General features: G+C 53.8%; 2 protein-coding genes across 3 annotated transcripts in view; one reads left to right on the top strand and one right to left on the bottom strand.

Annotated features, from left to right (window-relative positions):
* FLII (FLII actin remodeling protein) overlaps nucleotides 1-5,302 on the top strand; it is a 42,212-nt gene extending 36,910 nt beyond the window's left edge. The window contains 7 exon segments of the mRNA XM_075565902.1: nucleotides 763-917; nucleotides 1,168-1,228; nucleotides 1,567-1,695; nucleotides 2,104-2,210; nucleotides 2,704-2,809; nucleotides 3,096-3,161; nucleotides 4,158-5,302. Of these exon segments, the coding sequence (XP_075422017.1) occupies nucleotides 763-917; nucleotides 1,168-1,228; nucleotides 1,567-1,695; nucleotides 2,104-2,210; nucleotides 2,704-2,809; nucleotides 3,096-3,161; nucleotides 4,158-4,292 (759 nt within the window). The 3' untranslated portion in view covers nucleotides 4,293-5,302.
* A 152-nt stretch (nucleotides 5,303-5,454) lies between these two features.
* LLGL1 (LLGL scribble cell polarity complex component 1) overlaps nucleotides 5,455-19,435 on the bottom strand; it is a 47,538-nt gene continuing 33,557 nt past the window's right edge. The window contains exons 15-23 of one of the 2 annotated variants that reach the window (XM_075565896.1): nucleotides 18,711-18,864; nucleotides 14,877-15,030; nucleotides 14,081-14,364; nucleotides 13,518-13,782; nucleotides 12,834-12,948; nucleotides 10,144-10,232; nucleotides 9,693-9,816; nucleotides 7,615-7,688; nucleotides 5,455-7,323 (exon numbers count right to left, since the gene is read on the bottom strand). In XM_075565896.1, the coding sequence (XP_075422011.1) occupies nucleotides 7,616-7,688; nucleotides 9,693-9,816; nucleotides 10,144-10,232; nucleotides 12,834-12,948; nucleotides 13,518-13,782; nucleotides 14,081-14,364; nucleotides 14,877-15,030; nucleotides 18,711-18,864 (1,258 nt within the window). In that variant the 3' untranslated portion in view covers nucleotides 5,455-7,323; nucleotide 7,615. The remainder of the gene's footprint in view (nucleotides 7,324-7,614; nucleotides 7,689-9,692; nucleotides 9,817-10,143; nucleotides 10,233-12,833; nucleotides 12,949-13,517; nucleotides 13,783-14,080; nucleotides 14,365-14,876; nucleotides 15,031-18,710; nucleotides 18,865-19,435) is intronic. The other variant, XM_075565897.1, reaches the window with a different exon arrangement.

Here is a 19,435-nt window from a genome sequence, read left to right as displayed (position 1 = left end):
CTCTCTGTCGCTCTGCCCCCCCGCTCTCTCTCTCTGTCGCTCTGCCCCCCCGCTCTCTCTCTCTGTCGCTCTGCCCCCCCCCTCTCTCTCTCTGTCGCTCTGCCCCCCCCCTCTCTCTCTCTCTGTCGCTCTGCCCCCCCCTCTCTCTCTCTCTGTCGCTCTGCCCCCCCCTCTCTCTCTCTCTCTGTCGCTCTGCCCCCCCTCTCTCTCTCTCTGTCGCTCTGCCCCTCTCTCTCTGTCGCTCTCCCCCCCCACTCTCTCTCTCCTCCCCCACTCTCTCTCTCTCCCCCCACTCTCTCTCTCTCCCCACTCTCTCTCTCTGTCGCTCTCCCCCCCCACTCTCTCTCTCTGTTGCTCTACCCCCCCACTCTCTCTCTCTCTCTCTCTCTGTCGCTCCCCCCCCCACTGTCTCTCTCTCTGTCGCTCTCCCCCCCCACTGTCTCTCTCTCTGTCGCTCTCCCCCCCCACTGTCTCTCTCTTTGTCGCTCTCCCCCCCCACTGTCTCTCTCTCTGTTGCTCTCCCCCCCCACTCCCTCTCTGTCGCTCCCCCCCCCACTCTCTCTCTCTCTGTTGCTCTACCCCCCCACTCTCTCTCTGTCGCTCTCCCCCCCCCCACTCTCTCTCCGTCGCTCTCTCCCCATCTGTGTCACATGGCCACTTCCTCTCTCCTCTCCTTTATTTCTTCTCTCGCTTCTCTTCCTTTCCAACCCACTTTCTTTTTATCACCCTCTCTCCCCTCCCCCCTTGCTGGGCCCCCCTCAGGTGGTCCGGATGACGCAGCAGCAGGAAAACGCCAAGTTCCTCTCTCACTTCAAGAGAAAGTTCATTATCCACAAGGGGAAGAGGAAGACGCGGGACGTGGGGCTGCAGCCGAGTCTGTACCACGTGCGCACCAACGGGAGCTCGCTCTGCACCAGGTACGGGGGGAGGGGGCGACGCTCTGCACCAGGTACGGGGGGAGGGGGCGACGCTCTGCACCAGGTACGGGGGAGGGGGCGACGCTCTGCAAGTGCCCCCCCCTTGACTTGTCCTTGCCTCTTCTCCCCCCCGACCTGTCCTTGCCTCTTTCCGTCCCCTTCTTTCTCTCCCCCTCCCCTACCCTCCCCTCCTCTTTCCCTCCCCTCCTGCGCACACGCCTCCCCCTGACTCTCCTTATCACTATTACAGGTGCATTCAGGTTAACACAGACTGCAGCATGTTGAATTCTGAGTTCTGCTTCATCCTAAAGGTAAGCACAGGCACTCTGTGAGATAAGTGACCAACTGCTAGTCCTCGATATAAACCGTGTCCCTCCGGTTCTGAGCTTCACGTGTAGTGTGTTTTCCACATGATCTGTAATCCCAGCAATGAGCTGTACACATGGCACACGTGTGTGCGGTCCTCCTGGCTCCATGCAGACGCATGCGAATCGGCCCCTTCCCGTGTGCAGCGACGCCAGCTTCCCCACGCTGGAGGAGGTTGCGATCCCATTAATAAAATGGAGCTGAGCTCAGGATAGGAATTGGGGGTCTTGGAGATGACCCCGTGCAGGAGGGCAGCGTTCCCACCACTCGTCCTCTCTTCCAGGTCCCCTTTGAGAGCATCGATAACCAGGGCATCGTGTACACGTGGGTGGGTCGCGCCGCTAACCCCGACGAGGCAAAGCTGTCAGAGGAGATCATGAACCACATGTTCGACGACACCTACAGCAAACAGGTGGGGGTGTGACAGGGAGACCAGGGGCATAACCGGGAGACATGGGGTGGGGGGCGTGTAACCTGGGAGACCAGGGGTGGGGGGCATGTAACCCGGGAGACCAGGGGTGGGGGGGCGTGTAACCCGGGAGACCAGGGGTGGGGGGGCGTGTAACCCGGGAGACCAGGGGTGGGGGGGCGTGTAACCCGGGAGACCAGGGGTGGGGGGGGCGTGTAACCCGGGAGACCAGGGGTGGGGGGCGTGTAACCAGGGAGAATATCCTTATTAACCCTTTGCTGCCAGAGGTGATGTGGTGATGTGTTGCAGTGTAGCTGGCCCCTCTGGCTGCATTAGGGTTGATGTCTTGTCTGGATTTCGGGGCGTTCCCCCGACTCGCCCGCTCACCAATTCTGTGTCTCCGCGTCACAGGTGATCAACGAAGGCGAGGAGCCCGAGAACTTCTTCTGGGTCGGGATCGGGGGGGCAAAGCCGTACGACGAGGATGCGGAATACATGAAGCACTCCCGTCTCTTCAGGTGCAGGGGGGGGGGGGGGGTGTTCCCGGGGGGGGGTGTTCCCCTGATATTATAGGGCAGCAGTGACCTGTGAATAACACCGTTTCAGGAGATAATACAATAGCGCAGCATACGTTAGAGCAGAGAAGCCGCCTCCTGTTGGCAAAATTAGCAAAATCGCCCAAAATGGGTAGTGATATTTTTTGTACATAATGGAAACGAGTTGGGGTCTACCTGCCGGCAGCGGCCTTACTTCTTGCCATATAACTGGTCACTGCCAAGGATAAGAGCCGAGTGTTTCTGATCACGTATCCAGTTCCAATGTAAACCAACATGTTTAATAGCAACAGGTCTGGTCTTAAGGATATCCCTGCTTCAGCACAGTCTTTGAGCCACCTGTGCTGAAGCTGGGATATCCATAAAACCTGACCTGTTGGTGGCCTGAGAAGGCTGGAGTTGCGCCCCCTGTAATAGGATGAGTGGAGTCTCCGGTCTGATCTCTTGTTCCTCTCAGGTGCTCTAATGAGAAGGGTTATTTCTCTGTGTCTGAGAAGTGCTCCGACTTCTGTCAGGATGACCTCGCCGACGATGACATCATGCTGCTAGACAACGGCAACGAGGTAAGCGCGCGGTGCCGAAGGAGTTAGTGATGTAGTATATAGGTATATTTTATATTGCACTGTCCGTGTACGTAGCAGCACCCCGCCCATGCTACCTCACTAATGTGTAACTCCCGTCACCTCGTGCGTGCACCCCACTGTCTCCTCGCATGTGCACCCCATTCCTTCATGCTTCCCCCTCCCCCCGTCTCCACACGTGCACCCCCCATCTCCTCATATGTACCCTGTTTCCTTGTGCCCCTCCCCCTGGCTGCCGGGTATTTAAGCCCCCTCTCCTCTCTCCCAGGTATACATGTGGGTCGGGACCCAGACCAGCCAGGTGGAGATTAAGCTGAGCCTGAAGGCCTGTCAGGTGAGCTCTGTCCCAGCACCATCTCCTCCTCCCAGCCCACCCTCTGTGCTATAAAGCGAAAGCACTCGCCGCCTCCTCCTCCTGTGTGACAGCACAGAGGAGGTGTTAGTTAGATCAGGCTGGAAGAGACATATCCCATGGAGTTCAACCTTTAGTTACATTATAAATGTGCGGTGAGGCTCTCACCCCATTACAATTTATTGATGCAGAGGAAGCATAAAAAACACATTTAATAATTCTCAGAAAAACAGTTCCTTCTCAAGCCCAGTAATGGTAATTAGATTTCATCCTATATTCCACATCTCCCTAGATACCTTTTCCCTTTATCTGCCATCCAGTCCTGGACGTAGTAAAGCCCTGTGTCACTGCTTTCACTGCACAGAACCCATTCATTTGCTGCTGGTGAAATATCCTCTGCTCTCGAGGGATGACCCTGTGTCCTTGGAAGTTCCCTGTATTGACCTCGTGTGTACATGGTCCTCTCATCCCCTCTGATCCTTCTTGTCTAAGGAATGTATAACATGTAATAACGGTTGTTTCAGTCCTACATGGAAAGCACCCACTTTCCTATTTTAAAGATGTGCTTCTATACTCCAAGGTAGGTAGATAGTTTGGGCAAACTGCTGCATTTCCTGCTGGTTTCAGGTTTTAGATCATGGGAGCTATTTATTGGTCCCTTTAAAACTGGTTATATGGGTGGGGTTTGAACATTTCAATGAAGAGATTGTAACTAACAAAGTGCTGCACAGTCTCCATTGGCTTCTGAGTGCAAATACAGGGCAGATTTTTCGTTTTGAGCTCATTGTTGCAGTTGAGGGAGCGGAGATCTAGTTATGATAGATTAGTACTTACCCTGGTTGTGTTTTAAGTTGAAAGCTAAACCAACCCTCACTAACGGTACCAATCAGCAGTAAAATAATGCATTTCTCTATGTAACCCACATCACTCCATGGTTCCTGAAGCCAAAAATAACGATGGGGTTCTCCTCCTGCACAGGTTTACATCCAGCACATGAGAGCAAAGCACCCGGAGCATCCGCGCAAGCTGCGCCTGGTCCGGAAAGGCAACGAGCTTCACCCCTTCACCCGCTGCTTCCACGCCTGGGGTGCTTTCCGCAAGCCGCCAGCTTAACTGCATCCCGCTGGAGCCCCAGGCCTTTTGCCTGGGCCGCTTAATCAGTTTTCGGAGAGCAGATTTATGGAAAGGCGCGCAGCGTTTGTATCAGAGGACAATATTTAACCCTTCCTGTCCCAAGTGTTATCTTCCGTCTACCACTTCTGTATCGCAGGTTATTAGGGATTAATTTTGGGTGAAGGAGCCTGCACACTAAGGGGAGTTTTACAAGGTCAGATACTAAACCGCATCAGCTTTCATTAATCCATTGAGTTAAAAAATAAAAATGATGGGTTTTCACAGCAATGTTACCCCAGGTTTAGACAGGAGCCCTTAACCAGGCCCATTGGTATAATCTCAGCACTAAAGGGATAGTGGGGTTCCAATTTAAGTTATGTTTCTCTCTGTTGCTTTTTATAAGACCCCCTATATTTGCTCCCTGCCCTCATTGTGTGAATACAAACTGTATGATAAGGTGGACATGTGGCCTTTATGCGACAGGAGCACATTACATGGCTCTGGTATCACTTGTGCTGAAGCAGGGACATCCTGAAAATTCCCTCCCCCTGGTTGAGCACCCCTGCATCCCTCAAGTTTATGCTATACGTGCATCATTTAACTTCCAGGAGGTACAGCGCCCCACGAATCCTACTACACTATCATAGTTCATATTGCTACTGAGTTCTGTTACTTTTAATATTCTATCTATTAATATAAAAGGTTGTTGTTTAGCATGAGCTATGTTTGTGTGATACACAGTACCCCTCTACCAGCACACAAGCTACTGGTTCTAAACAGTTTACTAAGGCAGCAGTGATGACAGTATCACTTTTAGATTGGACAGTTTATGGCATGTAGGTATTAGGGAGGCCCCGCAGAATTAACTACACCAGGGTTTTTATACCAAGTATAAGGCAGTGAATGTCTCACGTTGGGCAGACGTGCAGGAGGAAGTAGTTCTGTCTCACCAAGGTGGGACAAAGTTACTGTATTTCAGCTTAATGTTAATAAAATTGCACTTCACAGAATGCCGTCAGCATTAATTTAATGGGACACGCAGGGGAGACTAGAATACACAGACCCACGTCGTCGATAAACGGTTGTGACAGAGCTACGTCCGCCTGCCACACCCATCTGTTCTGCACAAGCACCAAAATATTGTTACAAGAACAGCCACATCAACGCTCTTATTTATTTTTTTAATAAAACAGTACTTTATCTAAACAAAACTGCTAACAAAAAATAAAAATAAACAAAAATTAGATTACATTCTAAACAGAAAAATAAAATCCATGTAAACTGGATAATTCTTCAAAGATAATTCAAAGTCAATGATACAGTTAGAGAAATAACCCACCTGTACCCTGCTCCCTATAGAAACCTATAGATTCACTTAAAAGCAGTACCAAAATAGCCTCAGAAATGGAAGGCAAGGCGTACAAAAATACTTCTAATCGCGACGTTCACCTCAAGTCACAAAGTTCAGATTAGCCCCCAGGTGGGGGCGGAGGGGGAGAGTCAGTAACGCATCCTGTGCTGCAGTGAAAATATAAAGTTGAACAAGTCTAAATTTTCAGCCCTATTTTGCAGCAGAAAGACAGGGAGATTCAACATTCACACCAAAGTCAGCCCAAATCATATATACACTCACATGTCGTTAGCAACATTCCTGTGTTACACAGCTACAATGCTTCCACGTGGGCGGAAGCATTAAAAGCAGATTATTGCTGGGTTAAGGGGTCTCTAGGAAAATGTGCTGAACACGTTTAAGGTCGAGCAGAGCGCGTCACAGTGTCGCTTCCAACATTTATGCGATTTTGGAAATTGACAAAAAAGAAGATATAAGATTTAGGGTGTGTTTAAAAAAAAAAAAAAAACACCCCCTATTATATGTAACAGAAGTGCAGGGATATTTCAGAGCAGCTCCTGTCGAGACCAGTACACATCGGGATGAAGAAAGTCACACCAATTCCTAAACTTACTGCCAGCGCAGAAGTAACTTCAAAACAACCTCCCAACTACCCCCACCAGAGAACCGTGCCAACTACCCACGTCAATTACCTGCGCCAGAGAACCGCACCAAAAAAAAAAAATTGATAATGAAATGGTTGATATTTAAAATCATTTTTTTTCCCCCAAAAAGTAACAAGGCACAATCCCCATTAAAGATATTTGAGGGGGAGGGGTATGAAAATAGAATTACGTTTTAACGAGCTGCAACCCCATTTCTCATCACAGAAACAGTGTGCAGAGGTATACAAGGGTCTATTTAAATATATATAAAAGAGAATAACGGGAGCAGGCAAAACACAAACAAAACCATTACTGTTCCCTAAAATCTCCCCCCCACCCCGACAGTGGTCTCCCAACCCACAGGTGCCTCCTGAAGTTACTGCAAATTATTAATACAAAAATGGATCAGACCCTGTGCAAAGAGTTACATGCAGCACCCCCCTGCAGGAGGGAATTGGGGGGGGGGGAGGGGAGAAAGGTCTGCCTATACAGCCGGTATTACCATGTCCTGGAGCTCGGAGAAGTATAGGAATAAAGACGGTTTGGCTCCTACTTTATAAAAAAGAAAAAAGATCCTATATAAACCGGTACCAAAATCCCACACGGGACCCAGCAACGTAAACAACCCCCCTCGCCCCAGGATCCAAATACGTTGTTGGCACCAGAGCACTGAATCGGTTAACTCTGTCACTGCCGGATGAGCCTGCAGCAAAGCAGGTAAGTGGATCTAAAAACGACAGTATCCAAGAGGCAGGAAAGCTCCATCCAAAGTACATGGCTGCACTGGAAGTCTGATGAGGGGCTCTCAGTCCTGCCTCCCAAGGGGAGAGGGAGAGCAGCTCTGGTGCCCACTGTGGTCAGTCTTGAGGGGGGAGTGCAGGAGGAATGGGTATTGTTCAGCGTTGCTGTACCAGGCAGCGCCATGCAAACAGTCGGCGCCAGAAACATGGGCGTCCCACGGGGTCGCGGACTGGTCCGGATTGTAAGGCGGACACGGCCTGTGAACGAAAGCACAAGGAAGAGATCCCACACCAGCCTGCAAAACACAAAAGCACTTCATGTTTTGTCACCTTAATTTCAGCTCTTTTAAAATTCTCTCATCAAGAGAACATTTGTGTCCTCAATGAGACCGCAATGCATACGCTGCTGGGACCGGTTCCCTATGCACAGGACTTCTGGGAGGTCTCTAGCAGGTGAAGAGGCGGAAGCGGAACTATAAACAGCTGTACACAGGAGCAGTGATCATATCCTATACATGTAATCTATATCCAGCAACACGCGAGGAAGCCACTATATTGTGCGCTTGCTAGACGTTACTTTCCCTCACCTCATTTAATGAGAATTTCTGGGGCTCGCGGGTCGGCGGCGTTCTTCAGATTATTATCGGATTCCTCTGTTGATCTGTAGACGGAGATCAGAATTGGGGTTATTCTGCAGTGCACCCCTCACTGCTCCCCATCCAACAAGCTTGTCCCCCCCCCTCCCCCTTCAAACCGCATTTTCTTAATGAAGCATTTCATTAATCCCACTACCCTCCCTCCTTGTCCACGCGTCGGTTTAGAGAATGGCTCTTCTAGGTACTGCTAGGGGCCACTATAGGAACAATGTCTGCACGCCCAAAAGAGTCAAAAAGTTGTCCGACCTCGCATAAACCCCTAAAAACCTGTTCGTGTTAGCGCAGAATACCAACGCAGCACGGATCTGTCATTACATTAGGTTATTTTATACTTTAAATGTAATTTTTTTTTAATTATTTTCATAGTATGTGCTTTATCTATACAATAAAAATGTAAAAAAAAAAACACAATTATTTTTCATTTATAACTATATTTACCAATACAATCCTGTCAAACAGCATTTACCTATCTGAAATGTGTCTGTTGGAATGTAGCACGGGGGGCTTTTGGTCTTTGGTTTTAATTGCACCTGCATGAATCAGGTCCTCAATTTGTTGCTGGACCTGAATTGTGACCCCTTGCATCACATACATGTGGTGTCACATACATGTGGTGTCACATACATGCGGTGTCACATACATGAAGCCTTCCCACATGCAACGCATTTTAATCAAGGTTTGTACTTAAAAATCACATCCGATTTTTATTTGTTCAATTTTAGTCTTAACACAGACGTCACCTGGATGTCTTCGCGTTACAACACGAGACTAAGCTCGAGGACAGGATTCCCTTCTTCGGAGATTTACGGTTATCTATGATGCACAGGTCCTAGTTTTGTATCAAATTCTCCTGTATTAGGTCTTATTTATATATTATAAACGGTTTACAACGTAAATATTACCGCATCAATGCCGCAATGTGCCGAGTACCTCAAGCTGAAGCCTACAACTCCCCAGTCTGCAACAAACATCCCCCCCGTTCCGAGGTCAGCTCACCCCGGTCTGTAACAAACATCCCCCCCGTTCCGAGGTCAGCTCACCCCGGTCTGCAACAAACATCCCCCCCGTTCCGAGGTCAGCTCACCCCAGTCTGCAACAAACATCCCCCCCGTTCTGAGGTCAGCTCACCCCAGTCTGCAACAAACATCCCCCCCGTTCTGAGGTCAGCTCACCCCAGTCTGCAACAAACATCCCCCCCGTTCCGAGGTCAGCTCACCCCAGTCTGCAACAAACATCCCCCCCCGTTCCGAGGTCAGCTCACCCCAGTCTGCAACAAACATCCCCCCCGTTCCGAGGTCCACTCACCCCAGTCTGCAACAAACATCCCCCCCGTTCCGAGGTCAGCTCACCCCAGTCTGCAACAAACATCCCCCCCCGTTCCGTGGTCAGCTCACCCCAGTCTGCAACAAACATCCCCCCCGTTCCGAGGTCAGCTCACCCCAGTCTGCAACAAACATCCCCCCCGTTCCGAGGTCAGCTCACCCCAGTCTGTAACAAACATCCCCCCCGTTCCGTGGTCAGCTCACCCCAGTCTGCAACAAACATCCCCCCCGTTCCGAGGTCAGCTCACCCCAGTCTGCAACAAACATCCCCCCGTTCCGAGGTCAGCTCACCCCAGTCTGCAACAAACATCCCCCCCGTTCCGAGGTCAGCTCACCCCAGTCCGCAACAAACATCCCCCCCGTTCCGAGGTCAGCTCACCCCAGTCTGTAACAAACATCCCCCCCGTTCCGAGGTCAGCTCACCCCAGTCTGTAACAAACATCCCCCCCCGTTCCGAGGTCAGCTCACCCCAGTCTGCAACAAACATCCCCCCCGTTCCGAGGTCAGCTCACCCCAGTCTGCAACAAACATCCCCCCCGTTCCGAGGTCAGCTCACCCCAGTCTGCAACAAACATCCCCCCCGTTCCGAGGTCAGCTCACCCCAGTCTGTAACAAACATCCCCCCCGTTCCGTGGTCAGCTCACCCCAGTCTGTAACAAACATCCCCCCGTTCCGAGGTCAGCTCACCCCAGCATGTCCTTCACATCCTCCACTGTGATGTCTCCCGTGGTGTCGAGCGTAGTGTCCGTGCTGTTCTGGGGCGAGTCAAACGGGGAGGGCAAAAATGCAGCCATGTGCTCGCAAGCGGTCCCTGTGCCGGGAGAGAATGGCCTTTATACAGGGTCCTAAACAGCGAAGGAAACCGCTCCCCCCCTCCCCCCCAATAAATAACATTGTTCCCCATTTCTGCTGCGTAGGAAGTGATGCAGAGTTGTACAATACAAGAACTATCTGGGGGGGAAATTAGTCCACAACAGACAAGGCTGCAGATTAGGAATTATTTGCACCCACCCCCTAAAATAAATAGAACACACAGAAAAGTACAAACTACACTGCAAGGCTAATAATGCTGCCTTTTTCTGTCCGGGAGTTACAGAGCAGTCGTTATGATGCGGTCGGGATAGCAGACGTCCTGTACCTTCCACGGCCGCCTGGCTGGAGTCGGATTCCCTCGGTATGTGCGTTCCATTTGCCTGGTTGGTTTTCGGAGAGGCCGCCATTTTATGACTGAAACAGAAAAAGTGCCACTATTAATCCTGCCCGTGTCCTGAACGGTGCTCAGCACGCCACTATTAATCCTGCCCGTGTCCTGAACGGTGCTCAGCATGCCACCATTAATCCTGCCCGTGTCCTGAACGGTGCTCAGCACGCCACTATTAATCCTGCCCGTGTCCTGAACGGTGCTCAGCACGCCACTATTAATCCTGCCCGTGTCCTGAACGGTGCTCAGCACGCCACTATTAATCCTCCCGTGTCCTGAACGGTGCTCAGCACGCCACTATTAATCCTGCCCGTGTCCTGAACGGTGCTCAGCACGCCACTATTAATCCTGCCCGTGTCCTGAACGGTGCTCAGCACGCCACTATTAATCCTCCCGTGTCCTGAACGGTGCTCAGCACGCTACTATTAATCCTCCCGTGTCCTGAACGGTGCTCAGCACGCCACTATTAATCCTGCCCGTGTCCTGAACGGTGCTCAGCACGCCACTATTAATCCTGCCCGTGTCCTGAACGGTGCTCAGCACGCCACTATTAATCCTGCCCGTGTCCTGAACGGTGCTCAGCACGCCACTATTAATCCTGCCCGTGTCCTGAACGGTGCTCAGCACGCCACTATTAATCCTGCCCGTGTCCTGAACGGTGCTCAGCACGCCACTATTAATCCTGCCCGTGTCCTGAACGGTGCTCAGCACGCCACCATTAATCCTGCCCGTGTCCTGAACGGTGCTCAGCACGCCACCATTAATCCTGCCCGTGTCCTGAACGGTGCTCAGCACGCTACTATTAATCCTCCCGTGTCCTGAACGGTGCTCAGCACGCCACTATTAATCCTGCCCGTGTCCTGAACGGTGCTCAGCACGCCACTATTAATCCTGCCCGTGTCCTGAACGGTGCTCAGCACGCCACTATTAATCCTGCCCGTGTCCTGAACGGTGCTCAGCACGCCACCATTAATCCTGCCCGTGTCCTGAACGGTGCTCAGCACGCCACCATTAATCCTGCCCGTGTCCTGAACGGTGCTCAGCACGCCACTATTAATCCTGCCCGTGTCCTGAACGGTGCTCAGCACGCCACTATTAATCCTGCCCGTGTCCTGAACGGTGCTCAGCATGCCACCATTAATCCTGCCCGTGTCCTGAACGGTGCTCAGCACGCCACCATTAATCCTGCCCGTGTCCTGAACGGTGCTCAGCACGCCACTATTAATCCTGCCCGTGTCCTGAACGGTGCTCAGCACGCCACTATTAATCCTGCCCGTGTCCTGAACGGTGCTCAGCACGCCACTATTAATCCTGCCCGTGTCCTGAACGGTGCTCAGCACGCCACTATTAATCCTGCCCGTGTCCTGAACGGTGCTCAGCACGCCACTATTAATCCTGCCCGTGTCCTGAACGGTGCTCAGCACGCCACTATTAATCCTGCCCGTGTCCTGAACGGTGCTTAGCACGCCACTATTAATCCTGCCCGTGTCCTGAACGGTGCTCAGCACGCCACTATTAATCCTGCCCGTGTCCTGAACGGTGCTCAGCACGCCACTATTAATCCTGCCCGTGTCCTGAACGGTGCTCAGCACGCCACTATTAATCCTGCCCGTGTCCTGAACGGTGCTCAGCACGCCACTATTAATCCTCCCGTGTCCTGAACGGTGCTCAGCACGCTACTATTAATCCTCCCGTGTCCTGAACGGTGCTCAGCACGCCACTATTAATCCTGCCCGTGTCCTGAACGGTGCTCAGCACGCCACTATTAATCCTGCCCGTGTCCTGAACGGTGCTCAGCACGCCACTATTAATCCTGCCCGTGTCCTGAACGGTGCTCAGCACGCCACCATTAATCCTGCCCGTGTTCTGAACGGTGCTCAGCACGCCACTATTAATCCTGCCCGTGTCCTGAACGGTGCTCAGCACGCCACTATTAATCCTGCCCGTGTCCTGAACGGTGCTCAGCACGCCACTATTAATCCTCCCGTGTCCTGAACGGTGCTCAGCACGCTACTATTAATCCTCCCGTGTCCTGAACGGTGCTCAGCACGCCACTATTAATCCTGCCCGTGTCCTGAACGGTGCTCAGCACGCCACTATTAATCCTGCCCGTGTCCTGAACGGTGCTCAGCACGCCACCATTAATCCTGCCCGTGTCCTGAACGGTGCTCAGCACGCCACCATTAATCCTGCCCGTGTCCTGAACGGTGCTCAGCACGCCACTATTAATCCTGCCCGTGTCCTGAACGGTGCTCAGCACGCCACTATTAATCCTGCCCGTGTCCTGAACGGTGCTCAGCACGCCACTATTAATCCTGCCCGTGTCCTGAACGGTGCTCAGCATGCCACCATTAATCCTGCCCGTGTCCTGAACGGTGCTCAGCACGCCACTATTAATCCTGCCCGTGTCCTGAACGGTGCTCAGCACGCTACTATTAATCCTGCACTTTATTACAATATGAAGCAAAAGTTACATTTCCAAACGGGAGGGAGAGAGGGAAGAAAGAGAGTGTGGAGGGGGACCCCCCCCAAAGACCGCTGAGATTAGTATTAAAGATGGGACACAGACCCCCACCCCCCCAGCACACACAGGGAGGGAGGTTGCTGTAGGATCAGCCATCGCTCACCTGTATGGAGCAGGATCGTGGGGCCGGTCGAACTGCACCAGGCACACCGGCTCGGTCAGGTTCTTGGCACTGAGAGAAAACCGCTCGAACTCCGAGGGGGAGATCAGGTAAAACCCTGAATCAGGAGGGGGGGAGGGAGAAGGGGTCAGCGTTTTACTGCCACGTGACGCACGTGGTTTCTATCCGCTGCACCAGGTTTACTGTATACCAAGGGGGGTGGCAGAGCTCCAATTGGCTTTGGCCTGCTGGCTATCTGGGACAGGATTTCCTTCCTGTCCTTCACTGGGGGATTTCTCTTGATCGTGGCAGATTATTTTTTTTACCCAATAATCGCCTTTATACATCGACCCCCCCAATGTTTACATTCAGGGCCCGTGCACCCATCTGACCGCACCGCACCGCACATGGCAAACCCCCATGCGCACAACCAACGGAAACAGGATTTGGCTACTATAATTTAGTGCCAAGAGCATCTCTGACCGGCACATGGCTTTGTTGTGATGCAGACAGTATACACAGTGCTATACACCAAAGCAGCTACGGACACAAGGAGTTGGGATTAGAGCAGAGGTCGCCCCGCTTCATCATCACTGCATGTCGGAATATGGGGGAGGGGGGGTCTGCCACACATAAGGATGCCCTGTGCCCCCCTCCCCCCCCTGCCAGCACACTGCCCCTGCTCACCTTGCCCATACTTGGTGAAGACGCAGGACGCGATGCCGCTGATGTCCTCCTTGCGGACGCAGTCGTAGCGCACCTGAGGCCGCAGCCCCGGGACGCTGAACACGTGGATGTCTCCCAGGTTGGTCAGGCACGCCAGGCAGTTCTCGGAGTAATCGTCGGACGCGGTGCTGACGAAGTTGGCGATAGCCACTTTCCGGACGCGGCAGCCCTCGTGAGCCGTCAGCTTGAACTTGGTTTTGGCACTGATCTTGGGCAAGGTGAATACCTGGGAGACAGGCAGCGGTGCGAGGGGAGAAAGTGAGCGCGTCCCAAAGAATAGGGGGCACACATTAACTAAGGTGTGCTAAGCCTCTTGGCTTGCTGCAAGTGTACATGGCTCTGTATCTTTACCATTATAAAGAGTTTCAAAGTATTATTCTCATTTCAAATCTCTCCCCCCCCCCCCCCCCCTGCGCCTCCTTACCGGGGCCTCCCCCAGAAGGGCACAGGGGCTAACCCCTCCAGCTCTGGATGTAATTTAGAGGGAGGGCGTAACCCCTGGGGCACTGCTTGCTGCCCCTCACCTTAAACTGCTCCTCGGACGCGATCAGCACGGAGTGTGTCGCCTGCATGTCGGGGGCCTTGGCCAGGTCACGGGACACCTCGTAGGGCTCGGGCAGGGGGTTCCCGCGCCCGTCCAGAACGGCGATGGACACGACGGGGGCGCGGTGCATGAGCTGGATTTCCTTGCCCAGCACGGCCTCCGCCGAGCGCTCGGAAAACTTCTCCGGGGAGGGCACCTCCAGCGCGTACGCAAACACCGAGCCCGAATTCGTGCCCGCCCACATGGTGGGGCCGTGGTGAACCGCTGAGGGAGAGAGAGAGAGGGGTGAAGGTGCTGGCCTCTGAAGTGGGTGAGCTCGGCTAGAATCTCAGGCATTACGGAACCGGGGCTGGTGCGCCAGCTTCTGAAGTGGGTGAGCTCGGGGGTAACCGGGCCGGCACAGGCTCTAGCTACGCCGGGCGGGTGCCGGTACCAATGTCTGAGGTGGGTTACCTCAACTAAAGTGTCACGGCCATCTTCAGCCACTGACCTGGCGTTTATAGACTAGCCTCTGAAGTGGGTGGGGCGAGGGAGTGTCTATGCCAACCGTGGTGTTCACGTACTAGCCTCTGAAGTGTGTGAAACCGGTTTAAGTCTCCATTACAGCCCGGCTGGACACGCCGAGCCACAGTTGGGGTTACTGGACTAGCCTCTGAAGTGGGAAAGAGCTCAGATTGCATTCGTTAGCCCCATTTGATTGCAAGCTCTGTGGGGCAGGTAGGCAGCCAAATTAACCATTTATGCACAAAGAGGTTAATACAGCGAGAGGTACTTACCGTCCCGCAGGAAGGTGTCTGCGAAGTACAGGCAGCGCACAACGCCGGTGAGAGAGTCATCGGCCGAACGCGGCTCAATCCTGCGCTGCACCGGGGCCATGTCACACTCGTGGGGGCCCGGCTGCTCCGCCAGGTGCGCGTTCGCTTCCTGCAGCTGGAGGAGGCGCAGAGAAATCAGGAGCCATAGCAAGGGGGAGAGAGGAGAGCAGCAGAGATCTTCCCTGTACAGGTGGTGAGAGCAGCAGAGAGCTCCCCTGTACAGGTGGTGAGAGCAGCAGAGCGCTCCCCTGTACAGGTGGGGAGAGCAGCAGAGATCTCCCCAGTACAGGTGGTGAGAGCAGCAGAGCGCTCTCCTGTACAGGTGGTGAGAGCAGCAGAGCGCTCTCCTGTACAGGTGGTGAGAGCAGCAGAGCGCTCCCCTGTACAGGTGGGGAGAGCAGCAGAGAGCTCCCCTGTACAGGTGGTGAGAGCAGCAGAGATCTCCCCTGTACAGGTGGTGAGAGCAGCAGAGATCTCCCCTGTACAGGTGGTGAGAGCAGCAGAGAGCTCCCCTGTACAGGTGGTGAGAGCAGCAGAGCGCTCCCCTGTACAGGTGGTGAGAGCAGCAGAGCGCTCCCCTGTACAGGTGGTGAGAGCAGCAGAGCGCTCCCCTGTACAGGTGGTGAGAGCAGCAGAGATCTCCCCTGTACAGGTGGTGAGAGCAGCAGAGATCTCCCCTGTACAGGTGGTGAGAGCAGCAGAGATCTCCCCTGTACAGGTGGTGAGAGCAGCAGAGATCTCCCCTGTACAGGTGGTGAGAGCAGCAGAGCGCTCCCCTGTACAGGTGGTGAGAGCAGCAGAGATCTCCCCTGTACAGGTGGTGAGAGCAGCAGAGAGCTCCCCTGTACAGGTGGTGAGAGCAGCAGAGCGCTCCCCTGTACAGGTGGTGAGAGCAGCAGAGATCTCCCCTGTACAGGTGGTGAGAGCAGCAGAGATCTCCCCTGTACAGGTGGTGAGAGCAGCAGAGATCTCCCCTGTACAGGTGGTGAGAGCAGCAGAGATCTCCCCTGTACAGGTGGTGAGAGCAGCAGAGATCTCCCCTGTACAGGTGGTGAGAGCAGCAGAGATCTCCCCTGTACAGGTGGTGAGAGCAGCAGAAATCTCCCCTGTACAGGTGGTGAGAGCAGCAGAAATCTCCCCTGTACAGGTGGTGAGAGCAGCAGAGCGCTCCCCTGTACAGATGGTGAGAGCAGCAGAGATCTCCCCTGTACAGGTGGTGAGAGCAGCAGAGAGCTCCCCTGTACAGGTGGTGAGAGCAGCAGAGATCTCCCCTGTACAGGTGGTGAGAGCAGCAGAGATCTCCCCTGTACAGGTGGTGAGAGCAGCAGAGATCTCCCCTGTACAGGTGGTGAGAGCAGCAGAGATCTCCCCTGTACAGGTAGTGAGAGCAGCAGAAATCTCCCCTGTACAGGTGGTGAGAGCAGCAGAGATCTCCCCTGTACAGGTGGTGAGAGCAGCAGAGATCTCCCCTGTACAGGTGGTGAGAGCAGCAGAGATCTCCCCTGTACAGGTGGTGAGAGCAGCAGAGATCTCCCCTGTACAGGTGGTGAGAGCAGCAGAGATCTCCCCTGTACAGGTGGTGAGAGCAGCAGAGATCTCCCCTGTACAGGTGGTGAGAGCAGCAGAGATCTCCCCTGTACAGGTGGTGAGAGCAGCAGAGATCTCCCCTGTACAGGTGGTGAGAGCAGCAGAGATCTCCCCTGTACAGGTGGTGAGAGCAGCAGAGATCTCCCCTGTACAGGTGGTGAGAGCAGCAGAGATCTCCCCTGTACAGGTGGTGAGAGCAGCAGAGATCTCCCCTGTACAGGTGGTGAGAGCAGCAGAGATCTCCCCTGTACAGGTGGTGAGAGCAGCAGAGATCTCCCCTGTACAGGTGGTGAGAGCAGCAGAGATCTCCCCTGTACAGGTGGTGAGAGCAGCAGAGATCTCCCCTGTACAGGTGGTGAGAGCAGCAGAGATCTCCCCTGTACAGGTGGTGAGAGCAGCGCAGAGATCTCCCCTGTACAGGTGGTGAGAGCAGCGCAGAGCTCTCCTGTACAGGTGGTGAGAGCAGCGCAGAGCTCTCCTGTACAGGTGGTGAGAGCAGCGCAGAGCTCTCCTGTACAGGTGGTGAGAGCAGCGCTGAGCTCTCCTGTACAGGTGATGAGAGCAGCAGAGAGCTCCCCTGTACAGGTGGTGAGAGCAGCAGAGATCTCCCCTGTACAGGTGGTGAGAGCAGCAGAGATCTCCCCTGTACAGGTGGTGAGAGCAGCAGAGAGCTCTCCTGTACAGGTGGTGAGAGCAGCGCAGAGCTCTCCTGTACAGGTGGTGAGAGCAGCGCAGAGCTCTCCTGTACAGGTGGTGAGAGCAGCGCAGAGCTCTCCTGTACAGGTGGTGAGAGCAGCGCAGAGCTCTCCTGTACAGGTGGTGAGAGCAGCAGAGAGCTCCCCTGTACAGGTGGTGAGAGCAGCAGAGAGCTCTCCTGTACAGGTGGTGAGAGCAGCAGAGATCTCCTGTACAGGTGGTGAGAGCAGCAGAGATCTCCTGTACAGGTGGTGAGAGCAGCAGAGATCTCCTGTACAGGTGGTGAGAGCAGCAGAGATCTCCTGTACAGGTGGTGAGAGCAGCAGAGAGCTCCCCTGTACAGGTGGCGAGAGCAGCAGAGCGCTCACCTGTACAGGTGGTGAGAGCAGCAGAGCGCTCCCCTGTACAGGTGGTGAGAGCAGCAGAGCGCTCCCCTGTACAGGTGGTGAGAGCAGCAGAGCGCTCCCCTGTACAGGTGGTGAGAGCAGCAGAGATCTCCCCTGTACAGGTGTTGAGAGCAGCAGAGATCTCCTGTACAGGTGGTGAGTCCCGTCCCGCACACGCAGCATGACCCATGTGTCTATTCCCCTCCGTCCCACACACGGGTGATCCATGTGTCTATTCCGTTTCCCCCCCCCCCTCCCCTGCACACGTGTGATCCATGTGTAAACCCCCCATCACCCCCCTCTCCTGCACACGCAGCGTGATACATGTGTATACCTCCCCATCCCCCCCCCCTCTCCTGCACACGCAGCGTGATACATGTGTATACCTCCCCATCCCCTCTCCTGCACACGCAGCGTGATACATGTGTATACCTCCCCATCCCCCCCCTCTCCTGCACACGCAGCGTGATACATGTGTATACCTCCCCATCCCCTCTCCTGCACACGCAGCGTGATACATGTGTATACCTCCCCATCCCCCCCCTCTCCTGCACACGCAGCGTGATACATGTGTATACCTCCCATCCCCCCCCTCTCCTGCACACGCAGCGTGATACATGTGTATACCTCCCATCCCCCCCCTCTCCTGCACACGCAGCGTGATACATGTGTATACCTCCCATCCCCCCCCTCTCCTGCACACGCAGCGTGATACATGTGTATACCTCCCATCCCCCCCCTCTCCTGCACACGCAGCGTGATACATGTGTATACCTCCCATCCCCCCCCTCTCCTGCACACGCAGCGTGATACATGTGTATACCTCCCCCCCCCTCTCCTGCACACGCAGCGTGATAAGTGTATCACAATCACTGTAGCAATCCTTCCTGATCAGCAACCAAGGCACATTGCAGATTACAGAACAGGGGTACCCCACTGCCTAAACTGGCAGGATCAATAGCATTAACCCCTGCTCAACCAATGCAGCCAAGTGCCCTCCCTCTGCCACTCACTGGCAGTGTTTCCAGATTAACCCCTTCAGCACCCGGATGGTTTTGACCTGCGGTCTCACTGATTGTTACCTCACTAATACCACCGCCTGTCCCGTACTCGCCCCCTGTGTTACCTTGCTGGCCGGGCTGCCCGTGTTCGGCCTCTTCTTGATGGACACCCTGCTCTTCCGTATCCTGCGGAACGACTGTCTCAGCGACTTCTTCAGAGACTTCACCCGGGACAGAGGACCTTCCATGGCCAAGGAGTCGTTGGGGTGCAGCGTGCACCTGTGGCGAGAGAGGCGCAAGGTGCCGCAGTATTATTCTGTGCGCCCCCCCCCCCCCCAGAAACCACAACTAGAGATACGGTTACCACCCATGTAGCTAGTAAGGGAGAGGGCACTGCAAGAGTTGGGTTACCAGGTAAATGACAGACCAGATAATCAATTGTAGGATATTCTGTTTTTGGAGACACACACCAGTATCAAAGCTACAACATATTCTCATTATGCAGAACCAACACTGCTCTACAAGACTAGGCTGGGTGTGTAGTGAGGGGACACTGCAATAAATCGGAGATTACCAGATTTAGATCTGAAGCATTTAGGACAGAAGGTTAGATAAAGATCTATACCATTAAAAAAAAAAAAAAAAAAAAAAAAATGCACTTGTTACAAACCTAGGATTTGAAAATCCACCACGTCGTCATCACGAACATTTCTGCACCTCCTACTAATTGGGCTCGTTATTTGCCTGCAATCTTACGATCCCCTTCCTGATTTTGCGCCCGATTTCTGCCTCCAAATCTCTACTTAACCCTCTAATTCTCAGTCACCGCCCAACCACTTCCTTACATAAA

Source organism: Ascaphus truei, chromosome 11 (genome assembly GCF_040206685.1).
Source record: "Ascaphus truei isolate aAscTru1 chromosome 11, aAscTru1.hap1, whole genome shotgun sequence".
NCBI classification, from domain to species: domain Eukaryota; kingdom Metazoa; phylum Chordata; class Amphibia; order Anura; family Ascaphidae; genus Ascaphus; species Ascaphus truei.
The sequence above is the reverse complement of the archived record's forward strand: the minus strand, read 5'-3'. Positions and strand labels throughout refer to the sequence as shown.